Here is a 12,913-nt window from a genome sequence, read left to right as displayed (position 1 = left end):
TCAGGGAGGGAATGTCATCAACCTGATCTACAAATGGCTTATCGACTCACACAAGAGGAGTTGGATCAACAGTTTGAACAGTTTTTGAAAGAGGTAAGGTGTGTGTGACTGCGCGCGTGTGACTGCGCGCGTGTGACTGCGCGCGTGTGACTGCGCGCGTGTGACTGCGCGTGTGAGAGTGTGTGACTGCACGTGTGAGAGTGTGTGAGACAGAGAGAGAAATTATTTGACTTGTTTTTTATTGAACACAAACCAACTATTATGGGAATATTATTTTACTTTGAACATGTATGATGTCGGGGGCACGGTGGCTTAGTGGTTAGCACGTTCGCCTCACACCTCCAGGGTTGGGGGTTTGATTCCCGCCTCCACCTTGTGTGTGTGGAGTTTGCATGTTCTCCCCGTGCCTCAGGGGTTTCCTCCGGGTACTCCAGTTTCCTCCCCCGGTCCAAAGACATGCATGATAGGTTGATTGGCATCTCTGGATAAATTGTCCATAGTGTGTGATTGCGTGAGTGAATGAGAGTGTGTGTGTGTGTGTGTGTGTGTGTGCCCTGTGATGGGTTGGCACTCCGTCCAGGGTGTATCCTGCCTTGATCCCCGATGACGCCTGAGATAGGCACAGGCTCCCCGTGACCCGAGGTAGTTCGGATAAGCGGTAGAAAATGAGTGAGAGTGAGTGAGAATGTATGATGTCTCTTGCTTCTGTTTCTGTCAACAACAATAAAAATAATTAGGAAGTTCTATCATTTTTCAAGCTTGTTTATCTCATTTCACGATTTTATCCCATTTCCATTAAAACATGCCGTGTCGCTTCTACATATAATTTCATTTATAGAAAACTGCATTTAAAGAATGAAAGCGGTTGTAATAGTAAATGACTTCTCACTGTGATCCACATGGCACCGTCTAAGCAGCTGCCGGATTCTTCTTATTTATGGGTATTTTCCTGAATACAGACACACTAACTGAACGAGGATAGTGTATATATTCATAGATGTTGTTTTTAATATTTATGTTCTGTTGCCTTTACAGTCAGTGTCTGATGACTCTGCTGATTTGGGCAGCAGCTCTAAGTGTCCCAGCGTTTTGGATAATCTTGGAAAGGCACCTCATCAGCAACAGGAGAAGACAAGACAGACTTCAGTGCCTTGGTGGCAGGAAGATGAAGACAGTGAGACTCAGGGAAAAGGTAGGTTCAGCATTGTTGTCTAGATATAAATCAAACATCCAATAAACAGCTAATATGAAATTTCTATTATAAAAAATGTCAAGCTTGGTTGGTTAAACTAACATATTGAGGCACATGCAGGTTGCTAACTGATTTTATTTATTTTCAGCATTCAGTATTTGTCAGAAATTAAGCAAGGAATCCAAATAAAAATAGGAGTAGGTAGCAAAAATCTATAGTTTTTAACATTTTACTGGTGAGATGAAATTGATATAGCGCACAATATAACCTTAAACCCATGACCATTCTATAATGCTTATAGACATGTAGAAATTGGTGGTTTAGAATCTCTGACAAAAATGAATAAGAAGAAGAATTTGCTGACTGGTACATAACATGCCATAAACCCAAGCCTTAGAGTTTTTACAGTCATCAAAAGACAAACACCAGATTGTTTGGGTGCTTAGAGCCTCGCTTTATAAATTCTCATGAGCATTTGTATAAATCAATAAAAATAAATTGTATAAAGCTTTTTTTTTTTTTTTTTTTTTTTAATTATTTTCTTTTTTTTAAATCTATGTAATTTATTTGTGGATTCACTGTAAAGGCTAGGACATGGTTTAAAAAAAAAAAAAAGGCATTTAAAAAGATATTAAACAGATTTCCTAAATTGCTCCCTAGTTCAGTTTTGTAGTCATAACAAAACCACACATTAATTAGAGGTGATCTGGAAATGAAACACTGAAATACTTTATTAGAATTAATTCTGATTAGCAAACACATTATATTGATGTTGGCAACAAGAGCGTGTTTGGCGGTTGCATGTCATTTGTATACGCCACGTGACAGAGTTTCCTCACATGCGTGTCTAATAGAATCTTACGTTGATATGAATAATAGAAACAACAGTTATTAGAAATAACAAAGACTAGATCTGTTTTATTTAGTACACTATACATGCACTCACTTGCTATCTAATTATCTGATTACTGACCTCTTGGTACAGTTAATAAGTAATGTGTATTTATACGTGTATTCTATTTATAGTTAATTGTCAACATGTGTGAATCACTGCATTTCCTTTAAAGCCCAGCCAACTTGATATGCTTTGTAATTGCTGCCAGTTAGTTTACAGGTCATCTCTGAAAAAGGAAGATATATTTGCCTATTGTCCAAGTTCTTTGGAACAAAACCTAGATATACTTGAATTTTGAGATGATTTTACAAAACTCGGTAAAAGGAATTCTCAACGAGCCAGAAGCATGAAATGACGACTTAACGTCAAAGGTGAAAAGGATTTTGTCTCACCTCTATCTTTTAAAAATTTTATCAGTGCAATGGTAAATGAAAGGTCTTCAGAGTCAAATTACAGGAAAGGTGACTTAGGTGTGAATTAAATGAGGTGAAGGGGGAACGGTGGCTTAGTGGTTAGCACGTTCGCCTCACACCTCCAGAGTCAGGGTTCGATTCCCGCCTCCACCTTGTGTGTGTGGAGTTTGCATGTTCTCCCCGTGCCTCGGGGGTTTCCTCCGGGTACTCCGGTTTCCTCCCCCGGTCCAAAGACATGCATGGTAGGTTGATTGGCATCTCTGGAAAATTGTCCCTAGTGTTTGTGTGCTGTCCCTAGTAAAATTGTGTGCCCTGTGATGGGTTGGCACTCCGTCCAGGGTGTATCCTGCCTTGATGCCCGATGACGCTTGAGATAGGCACAGGCTCCCCGTGACCCGAGGTAGTTCGGATAAGCGGTAGAAGATGAATGAATGAATAAATGAGGTGAAAAGATGGAGGAGAGAAAATGTGATGCTTAGAGAAATCACAGTACTTGTCCTTGTCTCTGTGACTTTCAGCAAAAAGTCTCTTGGGCTTCTTGTGCACCGATGCAAATCCGATTTGTCCCCAAAATTTCATCCTCTGGGGCAAAATCATCCCAACATTTGATATATTTGATGTATTTAAATATTTACATTTTAAGCAGCATCTGCCTTTTTAAAATTGTCTGTTGCAGTAATTCATGCCAGGGTTTGATTTGAAGATGATCAATGGAAATTTACATGCGTACATAGGAAGTTCACAAAAATAATTATACACATGCCAATGATCTCTCAATAAGACACTTTTTTCTAAACTTAAAAAAATAAAAAATAGCGAATGTTCCTATGAACGGTTTACAGATGAATTATTTCACATCCAGCCTGAAAAATGAGGCCCATTCTGCTTCATTTCATGCTTCCCTCTGCTCCTGTGATTCTAGGGAACCTGGGTTCAGTTGTATTTGCATCAAATACGTCATTTTTCATTATTTTGTCATTATTATTATCTTTATGAAATCATCTTCCCTACCTTTTGGGTCTTTGGTGTTTGTTAACAGATCAGTTTGTTATTCACTCTTTTCTGTGCCCTTTGGTTTTTTATCAAATTTCTTGTGATTTCTCATGTCTCCTATTTGCTAACCCATGTGAAGGTGGTAAGTCTAAATTTATCAAGAGTAAAAACCCCCACGTTGTGGACACTCATGGCATGGACAGCAGAGAGAGATCTTTTCATGGTACAACATTTGTTTTTATTTGTTATTAACCCTCAGTATTTCACTTAAGCATCACCAGGAACTCCCCTTGCTACATAGGTTTCCTCATAAATATACCTCTATTGTTAGGTGTTTGCTTCCTGGCTTTGTTCCCTGTAGCTTCCCTGTAAAATAACATCATCCCCTTTTTTAAATTGTTAACATTTTCCCACCAGTTTATTTTATTTTGCTCTGTAACTTTTGTTATTTCTTGTCCTGTGTCTTGACCATTAGTCCCCTCTAAGCCCGTCCCTAAACCCCGCAGCAAGACACTCGACAACATTAGACATCAAGGCAAGCTCCATCTGCCTAATCAAGAGCCTTCTCATAGCACCGATAGGCTGCAAAGCTCTGAACACATTTCAGCAAAGCCAGAGCCTCAGTCGTCCAAAATATCCAGTGCTTCAGAAGGAAGAAGTGCTTCAGATGATGAGGCTCTCACTGGGTCAAGTGGTACAAAACCTGATATGGCCGAGGATTCCCACAGTTCCGCTGACACTGCCTCTGAAAATACTCCTATAGAGAACACGGAGAGTGATTCATGGAACAGCAGCAACGGTAATATCAGAGATAGGACTCAAAGGATTCAAAGGAGTTATTTGTCTCATGTAAAGGGTACAATGTGTAGTGAAATGCAGTGAGATGGTGGCACTAGGACTGTGCCGATCAGGAAGCGTAAAGTTATTAAATGTATCAAATAAAATAGCCGTAGACATAAGGTGAAAAAAAGTAGAGAAAATGCAAAGAATGCAATAAATAAGGAAAGTAATAGAATGTGATGAGGCTAAGAACAGTAAGAGCGGAAGGATCATGTGCATATCATATGAAAATAGAAGTGATGATGTGATGTGCATTGACCCGAGTGTATAAATGGCATTTGCAATTTCATGGAGTTTAGCATTCAGGCGTTTCTTCCATCATTCATTATGTTATTCATTATGGTGTTGTATAATATCAGCTTCTCAACAGTATAGATTTCTCTTGTGCAGTTTGACTTGATCATATTTTCTGGCTGATATTCTCTTAATCATGAAGGTTTCAGCTCTAAACTAATTGCTCTAATTGTTGCTGCCAGGTCAAACAAAATTACATGTCTGATTCCATGTTGGTGGAACAACCTGTAATACAACCAGAGCCATACGATCTCAGCATATTTTATAAGGAAAATTATAGTTACTAACATCATGCTACCATGTAAATGACCTGTACAAGAGTAGAACAGTTCTGAGCAGAGGATAACCTGCAGTTTTTGAGTGGCATTTGTTTTCAGTGGTTTCAATCTATGTTCGTTTTTTTTTTTGTTTGTTTGTTTTTGTTTTTTTTTATTAATTAATCTTGCTGGAAAAATTAAATTATAGCATGTTTAACTCTGGTTATGGTTTTTATAATGTGGTATAAGCAAACAGAGGTGAATACTCATCTGACTAAAATTGAGACTTTCTGCAATTGTCTCTTTTCGTGGTGAATAATAAAACGTGTCTGCATAAACGTTTTCATTAAAATGTAAGGAAAATGTGTTTATCATATCCTTAAAGTAATTCTTATACTCACTTTAAGTTGAAAAAAACCAAATGGCCTAAATGGAAACTCTGCATCATTTTTAATACCTGTAATTATAGTATTTGATTTGATTTAATTGTTTTTTGTATCTAAAGAATATATATTTAATAATTACTTGCTAATGCACTAGGCGGTTCTGTAAACACTGCCTCTAATTAAACATGGCTGAGTAATACCATGTATGAGGAGGCACTGAATGACGACTCGTATGTAAGTGTGCTTTTGCAATGCAAATGTAAAATGCAGTGCTGGAGTGCAGCTAATGAACCTATTCATGTTCCAGTCTTCATTTTCAACGTGGGTTCTTTCAGTTTGTTCTTTTATGTTCCTTTATGATCCTGGTGGAAATGTTAGCTCTTGGGAAGACCTTCCGCAAATCCTTAAGGAAGTCCCAAACCATCCAAGAGGTTGATGAAGATCAGGCAAAAGTGCAATGCTTTCGTGATGAGCACAGCGGAGAGGCGGTCATGTTCAGCCGAGACAGTCTAGAGCCAGAGGGTTGGTCATTCACTTTTAATCACTGTTCTATTGGACGCAATGGATCATTTGCTCATTTTCTTTTTTTTTTTTTTTCTTTTTTTTTGTCATTTTTTTTATATACAGATTCACTAAAGATATATGGATCTACACAGAGTGCTGCTGCTGCTTTGGGCTTACAAACTCTGAATGAGGAAATGGAGCAAGCAATTGTTTTAGCCAGTGAGTCTGTAACTGATGAGTCAAGACTGAACAAAAACCAGGAATCCTTCAGCCTTGGTCTTGCATCTCCTCAAAGGTGATACAGACAGTGGGGGAAAATCAGTGTCCTTACATGACCATGGATTAGACATATAGAGTTCTTTAAACCGTGCTTACAGAAATATTCATACTCATACATTTTGTGCACGTGTGTGTTTCAGGGAAGATGATGTCTCTTTGACAAAGCAGAATCAAAGTGTAGACGAAGAAAGAGATTTGGGTTCTGTGAAAGACACTTCAGGTGAGGTTAAGCTGCACAAGATATTATTTTATAACAACATGGAGATTTTTTTCCCCCAGAGAATCCAGCATCTTTTGGAGAAATTTTACCCCATCACATATACGCATACATGTATCTTACAAATAATGCTGCTTTCTCAGAGCAAAGTTATGTACAAGCACCTTGATACTGCCTTCATTTGAATAACCATGTTGACTTGGCACACCCTGAGAATTGCAAGTGTATTTTTACTGCAAAATAAATCAAATGCTAGAAGGTATACTGTATTTTAAGTTTCCATTAAATATATGCTCAATTTTGTGTTTCCACAGCAGCATCCCCTGCTTACAGTGATGATTTTGAAGATGAGGCAAGTGATAAGGAACCTGAAGAGAAGGTAGGGAATTCATTTAGTGTTCACACCTTTACATCTTGTTATGGAACTACCACTTTTGCACATTGCCTTTTTGCTATTTTTTCCCCTTAGATACTGTAAATAAGACACTTCTGCTTAATTATATTATATATATATGTCTGTGTCTGTGTATTTATATACATGTGTAATGGAATTGTGTTTGTTGCAGAAGCCAGAAAGACGTGGGATGCTGGCAAAAGGTGATTAAATACATTACTTTCCAATGATTGTAATTACCTATGGCTAATCACATTAATTTTATAGCTAAAGACTATCTGTCTGTGGATCTATTCATCTGTCCACTTTAGTCTTGCTGCTGTGGTAGTTCTGTGTCATTCGGTGAACTGTTATTCCTTTCAATTTCTAGCAATTCACTGTGAAAATAACAGACTGTACATGCTGCAGAGCACGTAGTCAGAAGGCAGCTGTGTGGAAGCTGCAATAAATTCCTTGGATTATCTGTACAATATGTTCAAAAATCAATGAAATGGTCGCCACATGGTTCAGCATTGTGATGCTTCTGTTTTTCTATGGGCCAGAGACTGTAAATCATGTTTATTGTTTTCAGCAATATAATATGCTTTCACATCAGGGTAATTAAGGTTACTCACCAACATCCAGTAAGCTTTTAAAGAGTTATAGCTTGTTCCATCATTCAGTCAGGAGAAGAAATTAATCTAGGTTGGACTGCAGACTGCAAACATGAGTGGTGTTTATATTATTTACCTGATAACTTTGGCAGCTGTAATACATGGGGTGTGTGTGTGTGTTTGTGTGTGTCACATTAAACCTCTTGTTTGCTAGTGTCCCTGCACGATTCTCTGAACTCCACGGATGGAGCTCCAGTGCCTCTATTGTGCAACGATGCAGGAGAGAAAACCGAATACCCTGACTCCAGAATGGCACAGGCACCAGGACCAGGCACCACAGGTCTGTTTACATTTCTAATGGGTAGGAAGATATGCCCACTTGCAAGCTAATGACAAGCTAATGCTAGTCATTTTAATTAGCTGCCTATTTTGCTTTATTTTTGTTCTTTTCATGTTTCGTTTTGCTGTCACTTTCTGTAGGACTGTCATATGGTCAAAGTGGCGCGAGTGACATGGAGGCTCTGCAGGAGGCCTACAGGCAGATCACTCACTCAGTGGGCAAGTGTGAGGAGCAGGAGGCGGAGCGTATTAGGAGTCCCTCCTCTCTCTCCACTCCAGAATGTTTGAAAAGAACCACGCAGCATGGCTCCACTACAGAATCAGGTCAGTAAGAGTGTCTGCAGGGATCTGAGCATTATAATGAGCATGTGAGTGAGAGAGTCATGTTTGTACTGGGAACTGAAGTGCTTTAACTGCCCGTCACTTCGATTATTCGGGTTATTGAGGTTTGAAATTGGCTTCCTTGGGAGAGTGCGATGTTGGCTGAATTTGAACGGTGGTCTTTTGGTTCAGCAGTTTGCATAGTAACAGTATAAATTACGATACACATTTGTCTGTTCTCTATAATTGAACTTAAATTCACAAAAACTGCAAAAGTCTTTCACATAAATAAGGCATCACACAAAGAATTTAATGTTTTTTGGGGTTTTTTTGTTTTTTTAAAACTACAAAGGAACAAACAGGAGAATAAATTCACAAAAAAATATTGTGAGAAATCATTCAAGAGAAATAACAATTTCTGCACTTTTAACTAAATAATAATCGCTCCAAATCGAATATTCTCAGGCCTGCTGTTTCTCTGCATCTTTTATGCCATGTGGAATTGAGAAATGCAAAGATGATTAATTAAATTTTTGTGCTAGATACATGGATAATCATATGACAACTTCACACTTAAAAAAGGATGTGTGCTCAAAATCATGGTAATTGTAGCCAGACTCTACATTTCTCTATCCATATTTTCCCTCTCAACTAGACGGACTTTGTCATGCAAAACTTACTACAAATGGTTTGGAGAAATATCTACCAGTTAGGAAACGTTTACTGTTTACTTATTTCTACCATTATTCCGGCCACCACTAGGCTTCTCTAACATGGTCACTTATAGTCTTGTTTGTGTTGAAGATTTACCCACTGCTGAAGAACTGATGCATGCTATTGGACCAGATTCAGGAATCACTATCGGCTTGTGTCTTGATGCCCTAAGGTAAGCTCTCTGGAGCGTTTCACCTTTCTGTGGTGTCAGAGAGTATTAGGAATAGATAGGTTGACTCTGTTTCTGTTTTAGAGAAGCAGCTGTAGACAAGAAGGATGAAATTTTGGATTCAGGCAGCCACATTACAAGAGCTAATGCTAAGCATGCTCCTCTGGCTCTCAGAGAAGCAGATAATGAGAACCCTGTAGCAATGGAGCCATATCAAACATTATCCCATCACAGACACTGGAGCATTACAGACCAGGTGAAAAGGCTCATGCAGGAGCAGGATTACTTCCGTGAGGTCCCTCCTGTTGCCTCTGGCAGAGCCAAGAAGTCTCAGGTGAGGCCACAGGCTGTCTGTCTGTAAACATTTATAACGAATATAGTCTCAGCGCCATGGCTTAATAGTGTTGATTATCATTAATGCAAATAAGATTCCCTCTGTTTACATCTTCATATTCTTAAATATACCCGTGATTGCATTAATTATGATAATTATGGCTGCTTTTTTATAAACTTTTCATGCAGGTTCCATGCAGGTCCATTCCCACAGCCTCTGGAAAAGCATCAGTCCCATCTGTGAAAAATAAGAAAGCTGACATCAAGCCATTACTCAAAGCGTCTACATCAACCAGACCCAACGGTTTAGCTAAACCTCCATCTCCACTGACTCAAAGAAAGCATCAAAACCAGACCTCAAAAAAGATGTCTTCTCTTAGTCAAACACATATTGTCAAAGGTATTCAATCCTCTGCTCAATATGCACAGTACAGATCATTTACCTACAGATTATTTACTTTATTATTTACCTACAGTTCTCTCCAAATGTATTGTATAGCATTGCAAATGTATATAATTTGTATAATATTAAGTTAGACATTTTTTGAGGGGCTATATGCTAAACACATTTGGGTTACATTTATATGTAGATGTTTAAAACCACACAGACCACTCAATTCCTTTTTATGTCACCTAACATAGTAAAGTGAATTAAAGTAAATAACATACAGGAACAATACTATTTGGTGGTTACATATCCTTTGCTTGCAATAACTGCATCAAACTGATGACCTACGGTTGTATTTTGTTTTTCTAAGCTTGTAGCTTCTTTATGGTGGTGTTTGTTTTAGGAGGTTTCTTCATTCAGTCTTCTCTTTAGGAGGCGAAATGCTGCTCATTTGGGTTTATTGTCTGTTGATTGACTTGGCCAATTTAAAAACTTATACTTTTTCCCCTGATGAAGTCTCTTAGCTTTGTTGTGGGTCATTTTCTGCCTCATCTCTTTGTAAATTGCAGGCAGAATGTTTCTGTAAATGTCTGAACACATTCTGCTGCTACTATCATGAGTTACATAATCAATAATGTTTGAGTCTGTTCCAGAAGCAGCCATTCAATCCCAAGTCATGACACTGCCTCCACTGTACTTTACCGATAATCTCATATGTTTTGGATTATGAGCAGGTCCTTTCTATTACTTTGGTAGACATTCATTTTGGTTCTAGAACTCCTGAGGCAAATCTTTGTGAATTCCTGGCATTCTGATTCTTGTCATTGATTAGTGGTTTGCATCTTGTGCCATGGCATTCTTATTTCTGCTCCAGCAAAGCTTCAGCAAGAAGTGTATTGTGATAACTTCAATTCTGCCCTTTTGGAGGTTGCTCATGTCATCAGGTGTTGTTTTTGTTTTTCTCCACAGGTCTCTCCATGTTTCTGTCATTAACTGTTGTTGTTTTCCTGGGCAAACCTGTGGGAGTTCTAACTGCTGGTATAGCCATGAGTGGTTACTTTTTCTTTTCTTTTTTTCTTCCTGAAATTGACATTCCAGTCTGTGGTGTTGATTATTATGGCCCACTGATGATCCATTTTCTCTTCTCAAATTGGCCTGCTTTTCCCCTATAGACAGCTCTCTGGTTTGGTCTATAGGAGTAAAGCATGGGCCTTATAATCTCTAACATACAGTATGTTACAACTCCTCAGTCTCCCACCTGTTGTCTTTGCTCTCAGGGTTGTTGTTTTTTTTTCCCCCTCAACATTTTCTACACTGTGTTATTGCATTTGGATTTATATATATATATATATATATATATATATATATATATAATATATATAAAATACACGTCCCTTTGAAGTTATTTATTGTGTCAGCATGTAAATGTCAAAATGTCAATTTCTGATCTTGTACCTGTAGATGTAATTGCTTGTAAACAACAACAAAAAATCACTTTTCAAAAATATATTTATTCTACTAAGGACGCCCTGTGTCCTAATAGCTAGTATTTCCCCCTCTGGCTGACATAATCTTAAGAAGTTTCTTATTAGCTATCTACCAGTTTCTCACATCAACTGGAAGAATTGATGTGAGAAACACATCACACTTCAATGCAGAATTTGTTCAGCTATGTGATGTTTGAGGGGTTTCTTGCATGCACAGTCCATTTTAAATCACCCCACAGGATCTGGGCTTTGACTTCGCTATTCCAGGATTCTCCATTTTTTTTTTTTTACTTTTCTGCCAGTCCTTGGTGGATTTTCTGGTATGTTTTGGGTCATTGTCATGTTTCAAGGTCCAGTTCCACTACAGGTTAAATTTTTTGACAGATGTTCTCATGTTTCTCAAGAACTTTCTGATACCAATTAAAATTCATAGTAGATTCTGAGATGATGATCTGGCCAGGTCCTGCTGCACCAAAGCATCCCCAAACCATAACACTTCCACCTCCATGTTTCACAGTTGGTATGAGGTTCTTTTGCTGTAATGCTGTATTTGGTTTACATCAAACATGCCCTCTGTTATAGACTTTAAATAATTCCGTTTTAGACTTGTGTCCACAGCACATTATTCCAGAAGTCTTAGCCTTTGTCTCTGTGCTCTTTGGCAAACTTCAATCTTGCCCTAATGATTTTCTTAGACAGCAAAAAATTTCCTCCTTAAACACCTCCCATGATCATTAAAGATGTGCTTAAAGTCTATTTCTGACTGTAGATTCATGCACTCTGACATCAACAGAAGCAAAGTGCTTTCTGTAGGTCCTGTGATGATATTTTAGGGCTCTTTTCTGTCTGTGTGTCTCTGTCTGTCTGTCTGTTTTTGTGAGAGAAGTCTTGTAAATGTCTTCAGATTGTGCAAATTGTTCAAAATGAGCCAGAGCCAAATCGATAAATTAAAGAAAAACCTATTTTGCTCTTAGGCAGTTTTTTAAACATACTCTTCATGTCTCTGTGTAGGTCCAGAATCCAGTTTTAAGGTAAGCAATGAACTTGTTGCTTCAATACAGTCCATTGCCACCTTTTTACAAGACAGAATAGAAGCAGATAGTCCAAACTCTGGCTGTACTGAGCAGTCAAATCAACAGGCAAAACAGGGCAAAGTGAGTAAATGGTTGCTGTATTACTCTGCTTTTGTATCTTTTTATCAAATCTTTGTTCCATCAGTGTGCTCATTTCTTCTGTTTGTTTCCCCTCTGCATCACTCATGCTGTAGAGGGAGACGGAGAAAGGAGGAGCTGAAGCCAGAGGCAATGACCTTCCATTGGAGTACTCCTCATTGGAGCGTATACATCTGCAGCTGGCTCAGAAAGAGAGCGAATTTCTCCTCAGAGAGAAGCAGCTCCAACAGAATCACAGCGAGGAGATCAGTGCTCTCAAACAGGAGAATTACATGTTGCAGAGCAAGGTTAATAATTCTTTTATGGATATTGTGTTCTCAGTTAGAATCAGTTATTTACAGGCAACCAGTAAAATATTTTCAGACATGTCTTGATTGTACATTATACTTTTGTCTGCATATAAAAGAAATAATAACTGTTATGTCTGTACACTGGAGCAACAATCTGTTGTTACTTTTTCTTACTTTGGTTATTTTAGGCGACACAGGCAAAACATCCTCTAGAGATTGATTGTAAAAGAAAAAAAAAATTCAAGGCCATTTTTCTCTAAAAACAGTATAAACTGCCATTAGGTACTCGTTCATTCATTCATTCATTCATTCATTTTCTACCGCTTATCCGAACTACCTCGGGTCACGGGGAGCCTCAGGCGTTATTGGGCATCAAGGCAGGATACACCCTGGACGGAGTGCCAACCATTCGCAGGGCACACACACACACACACACACACACA

General features: G+C 38.4%; 1 protein-coding gene across 3 annotated transcripts in view; it reads left to right on the top strand.

Annotated features, from left to right (window-relative positions):
* cep162 (centrosomal protein 162) overlaps positions 1-12,913 on the top strand; it is a 30,365-nt gene that overhangs the window by 1,930 nt on the left and 15,522 nt on the right. Inside the window, exons 2-15 of one of the 3 annotated variants that reach the window (XM_060869793.1) lie at positions 5-93; positions 1,036-1,192; positions 5,649-5,792; positions 5,898-6,069; positions 6,194-6,273; positions 6,585-6,649; positions 6,837-6,867; positions 7,472-7,597; positions 7,738-7,920; positions 8,722-8,803; positions 9,035-9,134; positions 9,323-9,533; positions 12,020-12,162; positions 12,276-12,467. In XM_060869793.1, coding sequence (XP_060725776.1) covers positions 34-93; positions 1,036-1,192; positions 5,649-5,792; positions 5,898-6,069; positions 6,194-6,273; positions 6,585-6,649; positions 6,837-6,867; positions 7,472-7,597; positions 7,738-7,920; positions 8,722-8,803; positions 9,035-9,134; positions 9,323-9,533; positions 12,020-12,162; positions 12,276-12,467 — 1,746 coding nt within the window. In that variant the 5' untranslated portion in view covers positions 5-33. Of the gene's footprint in view, positions 1-4; positions 94-1,035; positions 1,193-5,648; positions 5,793-5,897; positions 6,070-6,193; positions 6,274-6,584; positions 6,650-6,836; positions 6,868-7,471; positions 7,598-7,737; positions 7,921-8,721; positions 8,804-8,884; positions 9,135-9,322; positions 9,534-12,019; positions 12,163-12,275; positions 12,468-12,913 lie in introns of all 3 variants that reach the window. The other 2 variants (XM_060869792.1, XM_060869791.1) reach the window with 2 other exon arrangements.

The sequence above is a fragment of the Tachysurus vachellii genome, chromosome 5 (genome assembly GCF_030014155.1).
Source record: "Tachysurus vachellii isolate PV-2020 chromosome 5, HZAU_Pvac_v1, whole genome shotgun sequence".
NCBI classification, from domain to species: domain Eukaryota; kingdom Metazoa; phylum Chordata; class Actinopteri; order Siluriformes; family Bagridae; genus Tachysurus; species Tachysurus vachellii.
This window is presented reverse-complemented; position numbering and strand designations above follow the sequence as displayed.